The sequence below is a fragment of the Ursus arctos genome, unplaced genomic scaffold (assembly GCF_023065955.2).
Source record: "Ursus arctos isolate Adak ecotype North America unplaced genomic scaffold, UrsArc2.0 scaffold_9, whole genome shotgun sequence".
Classification (NCBI taxonomy): domain Eukaryota; kingdom Metazoa; phylum Chordata; class Mammalia; order Carnivora; family Ursidae; genus Ursus; species Ursus arctos.
In genome coordinates this window covers 19,296,469-19,317,609 of record NW_026623111.1, presented here as the reverse complement: position 1 = coordinate 19,317,609, position 21,141 = coordinate 19,296,469, and the positions used below count along the sequence as shown (strand labels likewise).

General features: G+C 47.2%; 1 protein-coding gene across 1 annotated transcript in view; it reads left to right on the top strand.

The window, feature by feature from the left end:
- Window positions 1-6,248: 6,248 nt before the first annotated feature.
- Window positions 6,249-21,141, top strand: part of LGI2 (leucine rich repeat LGI family member 2) — a 31,218-nt gene continuing 16,325 nt past the window's right edge. Inside the window, exons 1-6 of the mRNA XM_026514531.4 lie at window positions 6,249-6,445; window positions 8,336-8,407; window positions 10,185-10,256; window positions 12,266-12,337; window positions 17,694-17,765; window positions 18,490-18,659. Coding sequence (XP_026370316.2) covers window positions 6,249-6,445; window positions 8,336-8,407; window positions 10,185-10,256; window positions 12,266-12,337; window positions 17,694-17,765; window positions 18,490-18,659 — 655 coding nt within the window. The remainder of the gene's footprint in view (window positions 6,446-8,335; window positions 8,408-10,184; window positions 10,257-12,265; window positions 12,338-17,693; window positions 17,766-18,489; window positions 18,660-21,141) is intronic.

Here is a 21,141-nt window from a genome sequence, read left to right as displayed (position 1 = left end):
TAGTTAAATCTGTACTCATTTGGTAACTCGTCCTCTTCAAGTAGAATTTCTAAGTCTGTTTGTTAAGAAGAGAAAAGAGATTTCCCATAAAATTATTATACTGACTTACAAATTTGAGACTGTGGAAGTTTGTTACACAGAAAACTGTCCTTGTCTTAGGGGATAGACTTCATTTACAGACCCACCGTCTGTGACTCCCAGATGTACTTCTAATCAACTCAACCCAACTCAAAGATGGGCACACGCTCCTGGAACCAGAAACAGAGCTTAAGGCAGTCTGTCTTGTAAATATAAATAAAGTGGCGCATTAGTCAGCATTCTCCAGAGAAACAGAACCAATAAGCTATGTATGAGAAGATGTATTATAGAAATCGGCTGACACTGTTCTGGAGGCTGAGAAGTCCCCTGATCTGCGGTCTGTAAGCCGGAGACCCAGGAAAACTGTAATTCAGCTTTGGCTGAAGGCCCAAGAATTGGGGATCGGGGATGGGGAGAAGGAGAGGGACACGGGCACACTGGTGTAAGTCCCAGTTTGAGTCCACAAGCCTGAGAATTCACCCTTCCCGAATTCGCCCTTCCTCCACCTTTTTGTTTTATTCAGGCCTCACTGGATTGGAGGAAGCCCACCTGCGCTGGTGAAGGTGATCTTTACTCATTCAACCAATTCACATGCTCAGCTCTTCCTGAAACACCTTCGGGTAGGCATACCCAGCAATAATATTGTACCCCTTATCTGGACATCTCATGGCCCAGTCAAGTGAGCACATAAAGTTAGCCTTACGCGTGACTCTTATAAAACAGAGTGACTTGTAAAATAAGGTTACTCTAACTGATTAACTTTTTTATTTTTTAAAAAAGCGCAACATTTCAGAAGTAGCAGAAGAAAACAAGTGATGAAGATGAGAGCATATAGTAATGAGGAAGGAAACAAAGACGGAGCAGAGAGAATGCACACAGGCGTACCTTGATTCCTGGAGAAAACTAGTAAAATAGACAAAACCCTGGCAGTATTGATCAAGAAGAAAAATGACCCCCCAAAATGCAAAAATTAAAAATTTTCCTTGAAAAGGGAAAGAAAAAGGACATCACGAAGTTGGGGAATGAGGACAAAGATCACTGAGGGGCAGAGCTGGGGACATGGAGTTTTACCTGCTTTGTAGTTTCATCTTAGAGGGGCTGCATGTTGCCTGACGTCTGAACGGACTGTTAAGATTCATTAGGTTGCAACAGAGTGAAACCCATACTTTGACTAATGAAGCAACTAAGGGAATTTATGGTCCTACATCACTGCAGAGTTGAAGGGGATGGTTTGATCGGAGGTCCAAACAATGCCATCGAGATCTCCCCCTCAAGTGGATGCCTTTCTCAATATATGCAGGTTCTCAGGCTCATGCGACCACCACTCGTAGGCCAGTGGGAAAGCGAGACTGCTTCTTGATATTTCAAGCAAAAGCCCTAACAAGGGATTTTGTTAGTCCTGATTGCTCCAGCTGGGGAATGTGTTCTTCGCCAAGCCAGTCACTGAAGCTGGAAGAATGGAATGTTCTGGAAAGCTCTAGTCTTGACATGTGCAACAGGAGATGGAAGTATTCAACAAATAAGTCACATGGATTGAATGTCGAGAAGGAGTCATTCCCTCCAAAGCAAAATTGTAACCTACTGTCATGAGAGGGAGCAGCTGATGTTGGGTGAGAAATATCCCACACGGGTGTTGGAAAGGAGGTGGCAGGGGTCACCAGAGACCACGGGCAGGGTCCTGAGGGCCTTTCTGCTGATTTAGGAAACTGCATGTGATATCCATAGGCAGCCCTTCGAGAACATGACTGAACTCAAGAGGCCAGTCCGGGGCAAATTTGGAATGAATTCCAGAGTTGTAACACTCACTGAGTTTATGAAGGGAGGAAATGGCGGAAAGCAGAAATGGCATCCACATTTGACCAGCAGCCAACCACAAGAGTGGCATATTGGGGTGATGTGGTCAAAGAGGGATTGGCACATGCTTTGATAAAAAAAAAAAAATGGTGGATGAGACTTTTTAAAATTTTTACTCCAGGGAGTCCGATTTGTAGCCATTCAAACCAAGTGCTTTTGAGGTTTGGATGAATAATTTTTCTTCCGTTGTTACAGCAAGCCTCAGAGCCAGAAGGGTTCGACATTAGGGAAGCCTTTCCAAAGCTTACAGTTCTAGGGAGAAAACCAGCTAGGGATGGGGGTGGAGTTTGGTTGGAAATAGGGGAGGGGGATTAGAAGCATGATGAGGTCTCTGAGATTCTTACAAGATTTACAGTTTGGCTTAGGATTTGAAGATTATTTTTGGTCTAAAAATAGATCCCCAAACTGCGATATTCTTAGATTCACACTCTTCTGTAAGATTTCTAGTGCTCCTTGCTGATTGCACCTGAGAGATAATTTTCTCTTTAATGTCTGTATGTCCAAAATGTCATTCATTCACTCATTCATTCATTCAATTAACCAACATTACTTTGAGGACTTATTAAGGTGGAATCAATGTTTCATCCAGGGGATGAAGATTTCCCATCCACCCCTCTATCATTTCCTTGCTATCCCCACGGATCCTTCAGCTGCCAACTGAGCCACACGTGGGTGTCTCGTGGACGTTTCAGAGTCAACATCTCCAATACTAAACTGCTGATATCACCCTCCCAGCCAAAACCTCTCTTCTCGGCTTGCTCAACTCAAGAAATGGGGCCCCATCTATCACTGGCTCAAGCTAAAACCTGGGAGGCATTCTTGACATTTCTTCAACTTGATGCCTAAATCCAACCCCGCACCTAGGGGGCTCTTGATCAATATTGACCAAAGGAACGGACAGGTGGTTGAATGAGAAGGGGAGTGAGTGAACAATGCTTTGAGCTGCCTACACCTGCCATTCCAGCCCCTGCAGGAGTGCCTGCTCGTGTCACGGAGACACAGCTGGAGTAAGTGTACATCTGAACAACGAGTTTTACATTTAAAACTCTTGCTATTTCCTGGAAACAGATTGTGTCTCTCTGTCTATTAAGTTTTTTTTTTTTTTTTAACTGCTGAAGATCTTGGAACCAAACCAAAGTAATCTGCATTTCCATTTTTATATCTTAATTTATAAACTGCACCTTATAATTTACGAGCTTTCACTTGGTGTCTCTAACAGAGCCGAAACAAATTTCAACCCTGCCAGCTCGGCTACCCTACCCGAGTCTTCTCTCTGCACTCTGCCTATCAGGAACTTTCTAGTTTTCCAGGTCAGGGAGAGTAAGGACAATAATAATAATAATGATATGTCACATTCACTTAGGAAAGAGAGAGGAAGGTCTGATTACCGCCCCCCCATTTTGCAGATGAAAAGATAGAGGTTGGAGATGGGACCGATATGACCAAAGGCTTGTTTACGAATAGTGAAGTCAGGCCTAGAATCTGAATTTCTGGAATTCCTCATGCCAAGGGTCTTTCCAGGACATTAGGCGAGGGTCTCTCCACCTGGGTACCAGGAACATTTTGGTCTGGATCATTCTTTGCTGTGCATTGCAAGATGTTTAATAGTATCTCTGGCCTCTAAGCATTAGCTGCCGGTAACACCCACCCCACTGTGACAACCCAAAATGTCTGCAGACATTGCCAAGTGCCACCGCTGATTGAGAACCACGGTGCTAGACTGTGTCCTTGTCCTTAATTAAAATGGAGGCACAAAATCAGGAAAATTCATTTCCTTTTAGAGCCCCTCTTGGCCTCCATCTCTGCCCTCCAGTCCCAGGGTTTTGCTGAGAATTGTCCTGCCCGCAAGATCTCATAGACCCCTGGAGAAATACCAGTATCTCCTGTGTGGTATTGGGTGCTGTACATTCTTGGTCACCATTAACTCCCAAAGGTGGGTACAACCAGCTCCCATTTTACAGGTGAGGAAATCGAGGCTTAGAGAGGTTATCACTTGCCCACAGTTACAGCTGGTGAGTGGCAGGCTGGGATACTAATCCAAACCTGTCTAGCTCTAGGGACGGAGGGTTTACCTTCTCTACCCTTCCTCCTCACTCCCTCCACAGGGCTGAGAACCAAAGTTTCTTCTCCTGGGGCCACAGGAAGACAACGAACTGGAAAAGCCCTACCCTTCCTCTCCATAAAGCTAAGTAGCCCAGCCCTCTGAAGGTTGGTGTCTTTCAGATGTGCAGGACACACATCTGTGGTTGTGATCGTGGCTCCATGTGCCTGTTGCCCTCCCAAGAGTCTCTGTCCTCAGCCCCTAACACTGGGCCCTGCTGAGTAAAGCCTCTGTGGAAGGCCTGCCACCACAGCAGTGAGGGCCTGGCCCAGCAGCCAGCTCTGGAGTGGGATCCTCCTGGCTGTGTCCTGTGTGACCTTGGGCAAGAGAAGAACGTCTCTGAGCTCAATTTTCCCATCTATAAAATGGAAGACCCCCCCCCCTTCTGGGAGTAGATGTGGCAATTAAATAGTGATGAATGTAAACTGATGGATATGGATACTGGTGCTGGAAAAACTGTGCCCTGCAATGAATGTCCAACTCCCTCTGTGAAGTTGCCTATAACAAACCTGCTCTCAGCCCCCCAGCTTCTTTTGGTCAGCCTGGAACCCCCATGCACCATGTGGAGTGACTTCTTTAGAGCTCTCTGGCCAGCTAGACTTCAAGCTCCCCGAAGATCCCTATGGCCTGTCCCCTTGTCCCCTCCCACAGTGGCCAGCCCAGTTTGTGCTCAGAATGTTTGTGAGGGAGCGATAGTTGACGATTCCAGTAGTAATAACCTTTTCCATCAGGTACTGCCTTTTCTGGGTATCTCTCTCTCTCTCTAAGATTTTATTTATCTATTTTATTTTAGAGAGTGGGGAGGAGTACAGGGCGAGGGAGAGAGAGAGAACCTTAAGCAGGCTCCGTGCCCAGCACTGAGCTGGACGCAGGGCTCAATCTCACCACCTGAGTCAAAACCAAGTGTCCCACGCTCAACCCACTGAGCCACCCAGGCGCCCCTCCCGTTATATCTTAACATACAAGATGATTTTCCTTGGTTAGTAGCCCGGATGGTGCCCTTGATTCTCTACCCTGAGCAGTTTGGGCTCTTCGCCATTATTTTGGTTCTGCTTTGGCCGTTTGCTTTGCTTTGCCCAGTTCACACCACCTTGTGGTAAGATTCAAGCTCAGTGTATCAAACGTGCCGAGTGGAAGAGGGGCTCCGTAGGGCCTGGGTCCCAGTCCCCATCCCGCTCTGATCCCCATCTCTGCCCAGCCACTTACTCCTCCACCTCCAGCCGGCGACTGTGCCTCGGTTTCCTCACCAGTGAACTGGGAGGTGAACGGGACCTGCCTCAGAAAGTTAGCAGGAGGTGACACGCACCGCGCCTTGGAGATACCGGGCCCTGCATCTCTGCTGATGTCTGTCCCTTCCCTGGGGGGTGGGGCACTGCCCCTGAGCCCGCTGAGCGAGGGAAAACTTCTGGAGGCCGGCCCCAGAGCAGCAGGCAGGGGCGGGAACGGCTGTAGCCGCTTTTCCGTCCTGCGCTCCTTCCCCCGGGAAAGGCTGCGGGAACGGGCGCCAGACCCCGCCGAACTCAATGGCAAAATTCACTTCATTTCCTCTCTTGAAAATTAAGAGAGGCTGCTCAAAATTCTGTACTCTTCAAAGCACCCAGCAATCAAGGCAGTTCCCCCGGTTCCTACTTTTTTTGGGGGGGGGCTCACACTTTGTCCCAGCAGAAGGGAGCCCGGTGCCTCCCCCAAATCCCTTGGAGCCCTAGGAGGGACTGCGGGGATCTGAGCCCCCCGCCGCTCAGCCGGGCCCCCGGGGAGACGGGGCGGGGAGGGTGTCTCGGTCCAGGGCGGCCCCTCCCCCAAGGTCACCCAACTTTTCACCAGGCCCGCGGCTTGCGGGAGGGTCGGGAAGGTCCGGGCGGGGCGCGGCGGGGGCGGGCACCCGCCCCGCATTATTCATTGGCCAGAGCGGGCTGCGGGCGCGAGTGCTGATGTCAGGCGGGCGCGAGTGCGGCGGGCGCAGCGGCGGCGGCCGCCCAGCAGCCCCGGGCTCGGGTGGGGGGGCGCGAGTGGGGGTGGCGGCCAGCATGCTGCTCGGCTGCGGCTCGGCCTCCCACACCCGCGGCGCCCTCGTCCTCGCCAGCAGCGGCGGCGGCGGCGGAGCAGCGAGCGGCGCTCGGGTCTGCAGCGGCGCCGGGTCCGAGCGCGCGGCGCGGCGGCGGCGACGGCGGCGGCGGTGGGCGCCCGGGCGGGGAGAGGGCGGCGGGGACCCGGCATGGCGCTGCGGCGGGGCGGCGGCGGGGCGCTGGGGCGGCTGCTGCTGCTGCTCGGCGCCGCGTGCCTGATCCCGCCGGGCGCGCAGGTGAGGCGGCATGCGCGCTGCCCCGCCACTTGCAGCTGCACCAAGGAGTCCATCATCTGCGTGGGCTCCTCCTGGGTGCCCAGGATCGTGCCGGGCGACATCAGCTCCCTGTGAGTGAGTGGGACCCCTCCAGTCCCCGCCCCACCCTGCGCCCGCCGCTGCCGGGGAGTTGCCTCTGGCGCTGGGACCGCGCGACCCTGACCCCACTTCCCAGCCTCTTTTTGGCGTTTGGGTGGGGGCGCGCTAGGGGACGTAGGTGGAGTCTCGGGCCCTGGGGAGGGTGGAGGGAACCCGAGCCCCAGAGCCTGGGAAGCCAGACAAATCCCCGTGGCAGTGTTTCTTAAAGTGTGGCCCGCGGGCCACCTGCACCAGACTCACCTGGAGGAGCTTGTGCCAATGCAGATTCCCGGGCCCGCGCTGAATGAAGCGGGGTCTCAGGAGTGGAGCCTTGAAGTCTGCATTTGGCGTCCCAGGTGATTCTGGGGGCGCATTAAAGTTTGAGAGGGGTGTGTGGGGAGGGGTGGTTGGGTAGGGGCATGAATGTGCAGCCCAGCGTGACTGGAGTGAGAGTAAACAGGGGAGGGATGAGGCCTCACCGTCCCATCTCCTGTCTGGGGCGGTGGTTTACACCGTGGCCTTCTCCCGACCCGTCCACACTGCAGGTTGGGAAGAACCCGAGCGAAGGCATGCAGCCTCTGGAAGTGGGGGGCCAGCTCCTGAGGCCTGGAAGAGGGGAGCACAGGGCTTGGCAGAGCTTTGGGACATGTGGGGCACCCAGGCCAGTGGCCAAGAGCTGGAAGGCCGCCTGCCTTCTCGCCCGGAGCTCACAAGCTTCTTGCCCCTCTCCCCAGCACACGTTATGCTAGCTGCTTTTTCAGCGCTGGAGGAATTGACAGGAAGGGTTCCCCCTTATTTCTTCACCTGCTAAGAGATGCTTTCAACCTGGCCTCACACAGCCACTCTCCCCCACAACCGTGTCTCCTAATGGCGGTGGAAGGGGCTACAGGGCCGTATCTTTGCTGGGCAATGTTTCCCACTGAAAAAACTTCCTCCTTCCAGGCCAGGGTGCTGGGGTGATGCCCACTCAGTCACAGAGGCAGGGAATCCCAGGGGCGGAAGTTGCTCAGGTCCCTGGTACTACACTCCCCTGCTTCCCACCCGAGGCAAGGTCCAGGGCTGAAGGGGTTCCCATTTGCATTATAGAAACTCAGGATGACCTGGCTGGCAGCAACAGAGGGACTTTTTGATTCCTAATGTTGCTAAGTCGTGTGACATGGAGGATTCCAGAAATTGGAATTCCCCTTGTTAAATCCTTTAGAACAGTAGCTGCTTAATTGATCTGCATGTTAACTGAAATAATTTTGAACTAAAGTGTGGAGGTCCTGCTGTGGCCAGAAAGGATAGGGGACCTGGTCGCAGAAATAGACAAGCTGCTTGCCCCGGCATTGACCATTATATCTGGCAGATGGCATTGCCTCCCACCGCACATTCAAGTTCAGGTGTCTCTTGAGTTTTTCCCCAAGGCTTTCACAGTGCATTTAATCAGAAACGCTCCGAGTGTCTTTCAGAGATGCGCTCCCAAGGGGAATGCTTAATCCTACCCCAGAGTTTCCCCTGCCGACATTAATGCTGTGTCTACACAAACAGAACCATGGGCAAAGGTGAAGCAATTATCCATTTTCAGCCAGGGCCTCCTGTAGTTAAGAAAAGGAAGTGAGGAGATTGATTTAAACTTGCTGAGATAATGTCTGTGGAAGGAGCTAGACTGATGGTAAAGGTTTCTATTATTCAGACTAGTTTTCATATTGATCCAGTTCATTGGAAAATGGCTTAACTCCTCTTGTTTCTACCCCCGAGAAGCCTCTGGTTGACGATTTTAAGCCTCACTCCTGAGTGGAGGAGTTTGAAATACAGATGGAAGATAAGACTGGTTGCCCAGCCTGCAATCACTTCTAAAAAAAAAAACCCTGGGCCTTGTTTTGCTTCCCTTTTGCCTATAGGAGCCTGGTAAATGGAACGTTTTCGGAAATCAAGGACCGAATGTTTTCCCATCTGCCTTCCCTGCAGCTGCTGTGAGTATGGGAAGTTCTCTCTGAAAATGGGGGTCCCAAAGGTGCAGTCCTAGGAGGGGCCGTCTCTACCTTTTAGGAGCCAGTCCTTCCTTAAATACCCCAATAAACTCTTGGTGTTAACTTGCCCTGTGGTGTCCCCACCCAGCTGAGTCTCAGGCTCTTTGCTCAGTGTCGCCTCCTTCTTCTGACACATGTTTTCTTCAAGGACTTTATCATAGATCCCAACACCTGTATTTGGCAACTGGGGGGCATGATTATACTGAATCATGACCTGAATTTCACCTAAATGAAGTGTTTCCCAGACGCCTCACTTTGAAAGAAAACCTACATTTTAAACTTTTTATGTGTCTCTGGAAATAGAAGCATTTTTTAGCTGACCGAGTATGTAAACGATTGGGCAGCATACTGTATGTTTATATGGAAAATTTTATTTAATCATCCCTACAAGGAGAGTTTATTTCCCCCTTTGACAGATAAGAAAATTAAGGCTCAGAGGAGTTAAGGAACTTGTCCAAACTCCCAGGCAGGATTCTTTCTTTCTTTATTTTTTTTAAGATGTATTTATCTTTTTGAGAGAGAGAGAGTGCCCACACATGAGTTGGGGGAGGGGTAGAGGGAGAGGGAAAGAGAATCTCAAGAAGACTCCCCACTTGGCGCGGAGCCCCTCCCAGGGCTCCATGTCAGGACCCTGAGATCATGACCTGAGCCAAACATCAAGGAAATCAAGAGTCAGACGCTCAACCGCTCAACCAGCTGAGCCACCCAGCACCCCTCCCCCCCAGCCAGAATTCTAACCCACACTCATAACTGCTCTGCGTGCAGCCACTCTTGGCGAGTACTCCTGTCATGCCCCGTATCCCAGTTCAGTTATTGTTTGCTGATGAAAAGAAATGTCCAAAAAGCAGTTTTCAAAAGCAAGTCAGTGAGAGGCAAAGTCATGAGTACATAAGTCATTCTGTTTGTTCTGTTTCTTAAATCTGAGATGACATTGAAAATAAGCGTGTAGTACGGAAAACTAGGAGGAAATAGCCTTTAGGAGGTCACGTCTCATCCTAAATCAACTTAATGTTGGTATTTTTTGTTCTTGAAATGTTACGGACCTACTTACGACATTGTACTTGACGTTTTAAAATCTGTGATTTCTTGGAAATTGTAGTTCTATTAAAATACGCTTTCCATAGGCTAGAAATACAATTTTAGGTATTTCACCAAATAGACTGAAGTGGTGACTAACAGAAACCTATGTGCTGATAAAGTGGCTTCTGAAGATTTCTAGAACTCTTTTATTATTTCTCATGGGAATGTATAATATGGAAGAAAGGATTTTTTTATTTTTATTTTTTTCGGTCACTGCTGTGTGACTTTGGTCAAGTCACTTAACTTCTCTGGACACAAATTTCCCCCCAAATAGACTCAGATTAGGTCCTTTTAGATTTCTGATTCCATGACTGCTTGTGCATGAGAAAGCATTCACTGGCTGTTTAGTTGTGCTGAGTGGTAGAATGTTTTGAGATAACAGCTATCAGGTCTTATTTCCAGAGACCCACAGGGGAGAAAGGGTGGAGCCGTGAGGATGACCAGTAAATCCAGCCAAAAGGAATCCACTTGCCACTGTCCATCAGCATCGTGAGTCAGGTTGTGCACCTAACGTGCCAGTCTTAGGCTGAGAAGAGCCCATGTTTGCCATGGATCAGAACTTAGCGAAAGAAACAAAGAGGGTTTTGCTGTGTTACTGAAGGTGCCCACCTCTGCCCTGAAATCTGTCCTCTACTTTCAGATTGCTGAATTCTAACTCATTTACCGTCATCCGGGATGATGCTTTTGCTGGACTTTTCCATCTTGAATACCTGTAAGTTCTGAGCTTGGTCTCTGCTGAGCATTTGGTATGTCTGTAGAATCGCTGTATTGCTTTCCAAGCAGAACAGCATCTCTCCGAGAGCTTAGGGGTGGAGAAAATGGAGAAAACCCCATTCTCTTTTCAGCGCTGACCTTTTATAGTGTACTTGTGTATAAACATGCTGGGACAGGAGGAGGTTGGAGACAAAGCGGGTGAAAGCAAACAAAGAAGGAAAGATACTCATTCATTCTCTGCTGACATTTAATTTGGCATGTAGTAAGCACAATTGGAAATTGCACTGGATATTTTTACCTCTCATAGCTAGGCATGGATTTGCTGATCAGCCAGAAATAAAGCTGAAGGGTTCTGAGAATTCCTTATTTTGACGTAAAGTCTCCCCGTATGGGGTTACACTTTCATGTTTTTAATTTGGCCCTCCTATATCCTGTTTGCAGTATCTCCTGTGAGCTGCTTCTGAGAGTCTAATTTGATTTTTTCTTTTTTAAAACAAGAGGGTTTTTTTTTTTTTTCCTTTTCAGGTGTGCAGTTTTCTTCCCCTAAATGAGCTCTGCCCGTGTTCTGATTTCATTTCCTGATTTCTTTTCTGATTTGCTCCTCCCCACCCCCTTCATGTCCGTTTCCCCCTTAAATGCTTTCATCCTTGTCTTTTGTAACTTTGTAATAATATTAATCTCGCTATCAGATGGGATTTCCTTACTTAGCATTCAGAGGGATTTTTAAAGCCTCATCTCTGCTTTCTTATCTGAGGTTAACAGGTAGATATTTGAATTCTAAACACATCCTGGGTCTGAGAAAGCTCTGCTGATTTTATGTCCTTAGGAAAGAGGTCTCTGAAGGAATTCTTCCCCCAGAGTACGCATAATATGTGTATTTTCATAACAGCCCGATAGTATATGTAATATGGAAAGCGGGGTATGACCGAAGTTCTAAGCCTCACCAGGTTCTCCCAAAGCACACAAACAGCTCATGGCCGTAGCAAATGTAAAGCTATCCGTTTCCTTCCGTGAGCAGTTCATCTTACTGCCAAGGTTATTGAGGGGAAGTTCACTTATCATTCTCTACTGAATTCTATTACCGAATAGACCCCTGATTAAAAAAAGAAACCCACGGACACCAAAAAGATGTCAGTACAAGAATCAAGAACTATTTCACTAACAAAAGGCGTTGTGTTGCAAAGCCTCTCCCTTGGACTATCTCATCAAAGACCCTCTTACATTGGATGTCATGGGATGCCGTAAACGAAAATTTACTTCCCTGCAGTCCTGGGGAGTAGTTGGCGTGCATTCTCTTTGTGTCTTTCCCATAAAGACTTTAAAGCATGGTCCGAGTTATTACTGCAAGGTCCTGTGTGCAAGCCCTAAGCCATTTTAGCACAGAGCGAGAAGTTTGGCCCATGCTCAACTTCATTATATTTCCTATTTTCTAGTGGCTTAGAGATCTTGAGAGAATCCCTGCCTTTTTACCCATTTGTTCAGAGATTAGACTGCGTAGGACACGCTGAAGTCAAGTTTGCCAGAAGCTGAGCTTAATGGAATTCTCCCTCTGCAAAAACTTGAAGACAGAGATGTAAAACAATGGGCTCCCCTCAAGAGACAATGATATTAATGAAAGTATTAATAGCCAGGCACCGTGAAATGTAAGAAGGTTGGAGTGGGGAAGATGTCTGGAAGCATTCCAGTCTTGCAGGGATTTAAGAATTTCTTACCTTTGTATAGGGCTTTCTTTTTTTTCCCTTTTCCCCCAAGATGTTTTTACCCATGTTGCCAGGTCTGAATGTGAAGCCTTCCGTGCTGCTTCTGAAAGGAGCGCAGAACGTACGCTTGCGTGCACGCGTGCTTGCACACTAACCCACCTCCCACTTGGCAGCCGGGGCAGCTGACCTAACCCTCAGAGACGAATGTTTTAAATTCATGCATGCTTTTCGATTTTGTTTTGAATATCATTTTTTAGAGATACTAAGTCGAGAAACTTCAGTTGAACGCTACTGCTCTTCTCTTTAGGTTCATTGAAGGGAACAAAATAGACACCATTTCAAGAAATGCCTTTCGTGGCCTCCGTGACCTGACTCACCTGTAAGTCCTGTGAAAACTGTTGTGGGGGCTTTAATGGGTGGAATAAGATCCACTTTCTGGTGCCTTGTGCTCTCTTGACTCCACCGTCCATAGTGTTGACATGCTGTCAAGGAAACGAATTTCCTGGTTGTCCCAAAGTTTTCTGTGCTGTTGATCGGACAGCAGCCCAGTGTCTTTACTCATGCACTTGGCTTTATGATCTTTTCCATCATCCTGATTGGCTATTGTGGACCATGTGACTTCATGTGACCTACAGAGCCCTCTGAACCGTGAGGGGCCTGCGGCCAGTTATGGAGGAGGGGGGGAGGAAACCGCACACTTAGACCTGCTGTGTGCGGGGCACATGCTTGCATGCTTCGGGAGACTTCTTTTCTTTATCTTTCATGATACTCAGTGACTCTCCATTTTACAGATTTGGGAACTGAGGCTTCCATGACTCATTGAAGAATGTTGAATGTGGGATCAAAATTAGGATGAAGTAGAATAGAGACGTTTTTGTGGTTGCTGTAATTTGAATGCAAATAGCTTTTTCTTTTATGTTGGATTAATCCGCAGCTTAAGCTAAGCTCTCTGGCTTCTTTAATAGCTTTCTGGAGGAAAAAAAAATTAAACAAATTGATTTGAATTGGCATATCGGAATGAAGCAAGTACACACACTTGGCAAACTTAGGAAACCAGAAAAAATTGTGGTTGTGTTTATGAAAATGTAAAAATAGTCATTGGCTTGGTAGGAGCAATTTATTACTGGGAGCCAGGGCCCATGTGCATGATAGATATTTTGTGATCGAGTAAGATATCATGTCTCATCTTGGTGATAAAAAGAAAATTGGGAGAATAGGGGGTTGCTGAGTGGGGGGTTTGGGCAGGGGTGGACCTTCAGCGGGTGCAGCCTTGACTGATACACATCTAAAGAGATAATCGTTCACATCAAGTCCCGATACAGGCAAAGGTGTCTGTCAACAGGCTCAGGGAGCACTTGACTCTGGAATCCTACCAAGCAGAAGCCCTGTCTGAGTTAAATAAAGCTCATAGAGTAAGGAGATGAGGGAGGAGCGTGGGAGGTCCAACCATTGATGCCGGAGAGTGTCGGCCTCTTATCGTCATTATTGCTCCAGGTTTTCTTTCTTCTGTAGAAAAGTCTTGTTTTGTTGTTGTTGCTTTGTTTTGTTTTGTTTCAGACTGAACCCAGATACCAAATCCCCATATTCCTGTAAAGGTTAAGATAATGGATTTGGAGTCATGTAGACTGAGGTTCAAATCTCAAGGCTGTCATTTATTAACATTGCTTAGCTTTTCTGAGCCCGTTTCCTTATCCTGAAGATGGGGGTGAATATAGCGACCCCACAGGATTGTTGCACGGGGTGGGTTAATGCTTGCTTGCAAAGCATCCAGCCCATTACCCTTGGTAAACGCTCAAGGGCTCCAGGTATGGTTGGCGTTGTTACCACCATCATCAACAGAACATCGTGGCCTCCCCCACTTGTTGAGAAGTCTCCGTTTTCTCCAAGGACTGCTGAGGACCCCTGGCAGTGTGAGCGGCCAGACAGGGTCTGCTAAGAAGACAGCTGTGGGTGTCTGGAGAGGAACAGCTGTGGCCAGAGAGATCTGGTTCCCAGAAGTCAGGAATGAGGGGCTTTGTTTTTGAGCAAAAGCTCTGGCAGATCATGAACCCCAGCAAAGCCCACGTGACTGGCTGAGTTAGCCCAGATATCAGTTTTCATTTAACCAATTGGCTGTGGGTCCTTGGTCTAAACACAGGTGTGACCACGCAGGTGTTGTGCATGCACAGCTGCAGATCCTCGCACGTGTTTGCTCAGGGATGCATGGGCTGGTATACATGGGTAGATACGTGTATATACTGGGTGTGCGCACAACTGCGCGCATGTGTGTTATTTGTGCACACAACCATGTGTGTATATAATGCGTGCATATGTGTTAAGAGGCACCTCCTATTCTGAGTGACATGTAGAAAGCAAGAGTCCTTTGGGTACTTTTTTTTTTTTTTTTTAGTAAGAGAGAGCAATAGAGAACGTGTGGTGGGGGGAGGGGTGGAATGGGGGAGAGGTAGAGAGGAGTCAAGCAGGCTCCATGCCCAGCGCAGAGCTCGACACTGGGCTCGATCTCACGACCCTGAGATCATGACCTGAGCTGAAATCAAGAGTCAGAGGCTTAACCGACTGAGCCACCCAGGCGCCCCAGGTCCAGAGTACTCCCGATGCAATGCTACACCCGTCCCAGTGTGCATTGCCATCCTACAGTCAAGCCTACGGAACCCGCCTCTCCCCACCTCTCCAGCCGCATTTCCTGAGATGTCTGCAGAACACTGATCTCTCAGTGGACCCCTGTGCACACCCAAATCATCCTGTTACTGGGCTTTTCCTCACATCCTTCCTTTGCCCTGGATGTTGTTTCTTCTACCTTCCATCTACTGTAACCTGCTTTTCCTTTGAAATCCAGATTAAGGGGCGCCTGGGTGGCTCAGTCGTTAAGGGTCTGCCTTCGGCTCAGGGCATGATCCTGGCGTTCTGGGATTGAGCCCCGCATCAGGCTCCTCCTCTGGGAGGCTGCTTCTTCCTCTCCCACTCCCCCTGCCTGTGTTCCTCTCTCACTGGCTGTCTCTCTCTCTGTCAAATAAATAAATAAAATCTTAAAAAAAAAAAAAAAAAAAGAAATCCAGATTAAGTTCTGTCTCCCTCCTGGAGCCATTCTTGATCTCCTCTCTGCCCTTCCCATAGTCCTTGCTCTGACTCAGCACCCGCAACACTTGACCGTGGCATACTGGATGGTACTGTTTCATGATGTCAGTTTTATCTCCCCTCCCCCACCCTGCATTGAAGGCTCCCTGAGGGCAGGACCCAGGCGGATGGTTCATTAGCTCTGCCCCCCCACCTCCCACCCCAGCGTCTAGCTCAGGGCTGAAAGCCAGCGCTGCACTCTACTTCTAGGCAAGTCAAGTGACTTTTAAAATTGACTCCTTAGGTTGGAGATGCAGGTGGTAATGAAAGCTTTTAATACATTGTTTAAAGAAAGAACCAGTCTTCCCCACTTCGTCCCAGTTTTTGTAAACTCCTAAGCAAAGAGAGCAAGGATTTGCTTGTTTAAGTCTCTGGTTTTTATCTTTTATGACTTTTTCCAACACCTACAGGCTCACATTCTTGTTCTCAAGAAATATAGATCAGGTTTCAAAGCATTGAAGAAGCAGTCCCGATCGGTAACTAAAATCTAGGACATTTGTTTTCCAGCAGGTCCTATAAAGCCCAAGGGACAGGTTGCCGTTAGGTAGTTTTAGAAATAAGTAAGTGCCATAAATGTGTAGACAAAATGAAGTGGAAAGTGCAATGTTATGCACTTAGCGTGAGTGGGTGGAAGTCCATTGAAACAATTTGGCTTTCTGAAATCTAAATTGAACACTTGGAAAGGTTGCTAAACATACTGCTTCTTTTGGCTTTGACCATTCCATCTCTTCTTGTCACTTCAGTACAGTACGTTTCAATTAACTAAAAATGTTTAGCTAAATAATTAACCTTTAATTAGCTACAAAAAAGTTGTTTGGACTTTCCAGAAACGGTGACCACCAACCACTAAAAAAGTAAAACAAACATTTTTTTTTTTTAAGTTCAGAAAGCTTCCTCTAAGGCATGTTCAGTCTGATTCCATATTCAGCCTATTTTCCAACATCTTTAAAAACAAGTAATAAATCATTTAGGAAAAAAAGGTGAAATAATAGATGAAATTGCATTTTAAGCCATTTGTGGTTACCTAGGCAGGAAGGCACATAATTCTGGAATGATTAGGTCTCCGCATAGTCTCTTGGTATCTTGCAGAAGCATGTTTGGGTTAAAATGGGCTCAAAGCTTTCTCTGCGAGCTGATGCTAAGGAGGGAGGAATGCCCATTTCTTTAATTCCTTTCTGCAGTGGATCCCAATGAGGCTAAGAAAGGCTAATTTCATACATATATTTTAAAGAGGTTGGTGCTGACTTGCCTGCGTGTTTATGATTTATGTGTCTTGCTGTTTGTACTCACCCGTATAAAAGAAAACAAGAGTAGGCATCAGTTTCCTGGCTGACTCCCGTTAGAGCATGAGGCCCAGGGGGGAAGCACAGACCTGATGGGCCTCTTTCAACACCCAGCATCTTTCTACGTCAAGAGCCCAGCACCGCGGACATTCATCTTCGGCAGGATGATGACAGGGCACTGCGTGATCCTGAATCATCAGAAAAAGGGTTGAGGATATTCGTTCTTCCTGGAGAGGGAGAGCAGACTAGGACGTGTTGGAAAGCTCTGCAACACTAAGAGCAAAAAAGGCAAAATGGTTTCTGGTCAACCTTCGTTCGTGAGAAGATGAAATGGATCATAATCCGTTGTTCTCTAAACATAGTCGTTCATTGCGATTTTATATTATCGTGGGGTCAGAGCTGAGCATCTTAATGTGAAAGAGTATTTACTGAATCCTTTCTTTGAGTCCCAAGTCAGAGACCTCACTTAGATGGACCGCTGAGGGAACTTCTTGGACAAGACTGTACACCTTCTCTCTTATCTTCCTCACTTAAGTGCTTCCTTCATTCACTCAGCAAAGACCTAATGAGCTCCTGCCGTGTGCCAGGCACTGTGCGGATGCTGGGGATACAGATGCGGACAAACCCCCAAATCTCTGTCCCCGTGTTGCTTATGTATAGGGAGAGTACCCAGCCAATAAACGAATAGGTAATTAAAATGGGTAGTATGCCAAGGGACAGTCGTGCAGTGAAGATCAACAGAACAGGGAAGGGAGACGGTAGAGGTCAGGGAAGAGGTGATCGTTGAAGAGAGACCTAAAGGAGAGTGAGCTGTGTGTTGGAGTGAGCTGTGTGGGTAGCTGGAGGAAGAACATTCAGGCAGATGAATCAGAAGTTCGGGGGCCTTGGGGTGGGAGCGTGCCTTGCCCGTTTGAGCAGTAGCAAGGGGGCCAGTGTGGGCGTTCTGAGTAGACAGAGATCCAGTCCATCGGTAAGTGGGGATGGGGGTAACTTGACAACGGAGATTTTGTACGCCATCAAAGGGATTTGACTTTTATTCTGAGAGACGTAAGACGCCATCCAAAGTTTAAGAAATGTGTATAAATAAAGAGCTTAATAAATGCTTCTTTAAAACACAAAGCAAAAAACTTACATTGTCCTCCCACATCTATAACGCTGTCTTTGTACAACAAAACTCATTTCTTTATCTCAGTATCGATGCGCAAAGCCAGAAATTGAACCACGTTGTACTGAAGAGGGTTAGAACTCTGTTTTAAATCATTAGCTTTGTTTCAGGGACTTTGGAGTGACAGGGCCTGAGGATAAAAACCACATTAAAATATGACTTTCTTGTTCTAGTTCTTTGGCCAATAACCACATAAAAGCCCTCCCAAGGGACGTCTTCAGTGATTTAGACTCTCTGATTGAACTGTAAGTAAGGAAAATTAAGTTTATGTGTGCTTGTCATTGTGCCCCAGTTAATCATGTCTTTAAGCCCCCCTCTCCCCATTACTGCATTTCTTTTATGCTGTAGTTAGAAATCGGTGGCAAAGAGTGCATGGTGGGAAAGAGCATACAGTTTATATAGTGTTAGTTAGGTCTTGCCATGTTGGAATACACTTAGTAGCGTTAGGCCAATGGTAAGGTAGGCTTGCTGGTGTGAGGGTTCCTTTCTCAAGATAGTGGGTTCCTCTGATTTATCTTCTAGCATTTGTCGCTTCTCACTGGACAGTGTGTAATAAGATCTTAAAGTTTCGGTCGTGTCCGTGAAGGCTATATCCCCAGAATGTCCTGATTTTGTTTGTGAGGACCTGCATCTTGAGGGGTGGTGTTCTTCTGTCAACCCTGTCCCCCTCCACCATCTCCAGTATGGCGTGGTGACAGTTTCAGGACAGTTTGGAGACATGGTGGTAGGTTAGCTCTAAGAGCTCTCTGCAGGCTCTGGTTAAAATCATGAGCACCAAAGACCATTAAATCAAGTCAGATAAGTACAAGAAATAGGATGCATTAAATACACATTTTTTTAAGTTTCATTTTTGGGGGGTATTCAGTATATGAGGATGTTAAATCATGCCGGAGTTTCATACGACTGCTGAAACATTTCAGGCCCATCCGTTTCTCCGTCTATGTGTTTGTGTTTCGTTTTGTTTTTTAGCGATTTAAGGGGCAATAAATTTGAATGTGACTGCAAAGCCAAGTGGTTGTATCTGTGGTTGAAGATGACCAATTCCACGGTCTCCGACGTCCTCTGCATCGGTCCACCGGAGTATCAGGAGAAGAAGCTAAATGACGTGCCCAGCTTTGACTACGAATGTACCACTACAGGTATTCGGAACCACTAGCACTGAAGGCTGTTACGGAGGATAACCCCTTTGTTCTTCTTGTAGGTCATCCACAGGGAATGGAGAAAAGTGGGTGTAAAGGTGTTCTGTCCAAATTATTTTCGGTGACGTTTAAGCATTCTAAAAGAAATGAATTGATCGGTCAGAAAAATATCTCAGCAGTTTGGAAGGATTTCTGTTAACTGCCCTTTGCCTTAATTTTGATACTTTACAAAATTCTAATTTCTCTGAAGGGTTTTTTTGTGTTTTTTTTTAAGGGCCAAAGTATAAGCTGGGGAGTTGGGTATTTACAAGTCAGCTTTCGTGGAAAGTCAGTGCAGAGAGGCCCGCCTTCCGGCCCTCTGGATCCACTGTGCTCACTCCTCTCCTGATTGAATAATATGAAGTTTACTGAACATTCAGCTAATAAATAGCAGCCTTTAACATCCATAAATTGCTTTTGTAGTTCTGCGTACAAAGAGGTAACTTGACGAATTATAACCAATGGCAAAATAGAAATATGAGGAAACAACTAGCTCTCTAAGGAGAGAAAACTCCCATTGAGGAAAAATGTAAAGACACTTTGATTTTGCCTTTTTCCACGGCCTGCCTCAAGGTTTCCATTTATACATTTTACAGGTTATAAGACAACATTAAAATACTAACTGCCTCCCCTCTCGCCTCTCATGGAGAGCAGGGGAGTGTCTCCGTCTGAAAGGCCTAGGCGAAGTTTCTCCAGCTTCGAAAGCCAGCTTTTAAAGGAAAGCAGATCAATCCCCAGTATGAAACCTGCTTACCAAACTTATAAAAATAAACATTTCAGTTGAGAGCTGATACCTACAAAGCCTCAAGGCATGTCAGTGGGAACAGCAGGCATGAGAACTCAGAAACAGTGACAGAAACTCAAAAGGAAAAAAAAAAAACCCTCCAAGAACAAACTGTGACATTTAGGCCAGTCCTACTGCCACCCTCCAAACAAATAAATAAGCAAGAACTCACAAAGTAAAAACTGTTTCTAGGTATCTTCGTAAATAAGGGAGTTGATGAGTTCTCTCTTTGCTGGGAGAAAGCCTGCAGACTCGTGGGCTGCCCTTGTCTTCTAGCATCGAAAAGGGCCTTATTCACCTGTGTAATTGGCAGGTACCCTTTGGCCAGTGGAGGCCACAGGCAGGTTATTTATTGTATTGCAGAGCAGTGCAATAAATCGGAGGTCGTAGTCAATGACATTTGCACCAAAAGGTGGCATTCAAGGCCGTTTGGTGTGAAATGCCAAACCACAGCTCACTGGGGCTCCTTTCTGTCTCTGCTCTGGTTTTTCTGGAGAAGTTCTCTAAATATCCAGGTGAAGTGAGCTGCTTTTTCATTGTTCTCTTCACGCCTGGCCAGAGTGGCTGAAAACTTTGCCAGTCTCTGGGAGACATGACATGGGCTATCCAGGGCCTGGGAACAGGGAATAATTTATACGAGAAAACATGATTTCTGACCTCTGCACTCTGGGGACGGTTATGAAAATGATCTGGACTGTCAGAATTGTCCCAGGAGTCAAAGGGGGCTTGGAACCAAGGTAGCCAGCTCTGGAAACCTGTCCTAAGCCCAGAACCCATGGGGCAGCATGAGTCCCCTAACATTTTTAGGTCATCTTCCCTCTGTTATATATATTTGTCCTTGCTAGAAACATTCCTACTAAAATTTAGACAGTCAGCACTACTCCCTGGTAACAGGCAGGTGATGATTTTATCTTTGCTACTGCTTTCTCCCTTTAAGACTCATGGTTACCTCCATCAGGAATAAATAGTGTGCCCAAACCGTGCCCACCCCTAGACATAGTCCCTGCCTTGTAAGAACGAAGTCAATAAATTCTGAGGGTTTTTTTTTTTTGGTTCCTGTCTTCTGCTCATATCAAGCCTCATTCTTTGGTGCTTTATTAAAGGCTAGGAGGGAAACGCATCGGGATGGATGGCAGATAGAGAGCCCGATCTAAGAGCCTGGGGACTACTGAGGATGGCATCCTCGCTACATTTTTGGGAAGAAGTACATTCTCCGAGGGCATCCTTGTTCTCTTAGCTCAGATTTTCAGGAAAGGCGTAAATTCCTCAGGTAGAGGAAGGAGAAGGAAGATCCTGTTCTTCCCAGAGAGAGGAGGATTCTCTTGCCGTTGTGTTCTGGCGCCCGGGTGTAATTAACACGGCAGAACCGCCACCGGACTGTTTCAGCTTCTAGATTAATCACAGTCCTTCCATAACCCTCCGCTTTCACGTCTATTTTTAACCACCACCGAAATCCCTGTTACCTACTCACGATTCCCCGTGTTAGGTGGATAATTCGCTAAATTCCTTAGAGGGAGTGAATTTTGCATCCTAATTGTCCTGTTAGCTTCCCTATTGCTGGGCTGATGAAATGCAAAGAGAAATAATGCATTAACGTGCAGTTTCTCTCCCAATAGGATCGGCGTCATGTATAATTTATTTTCTGCAAGGGCTATAAAT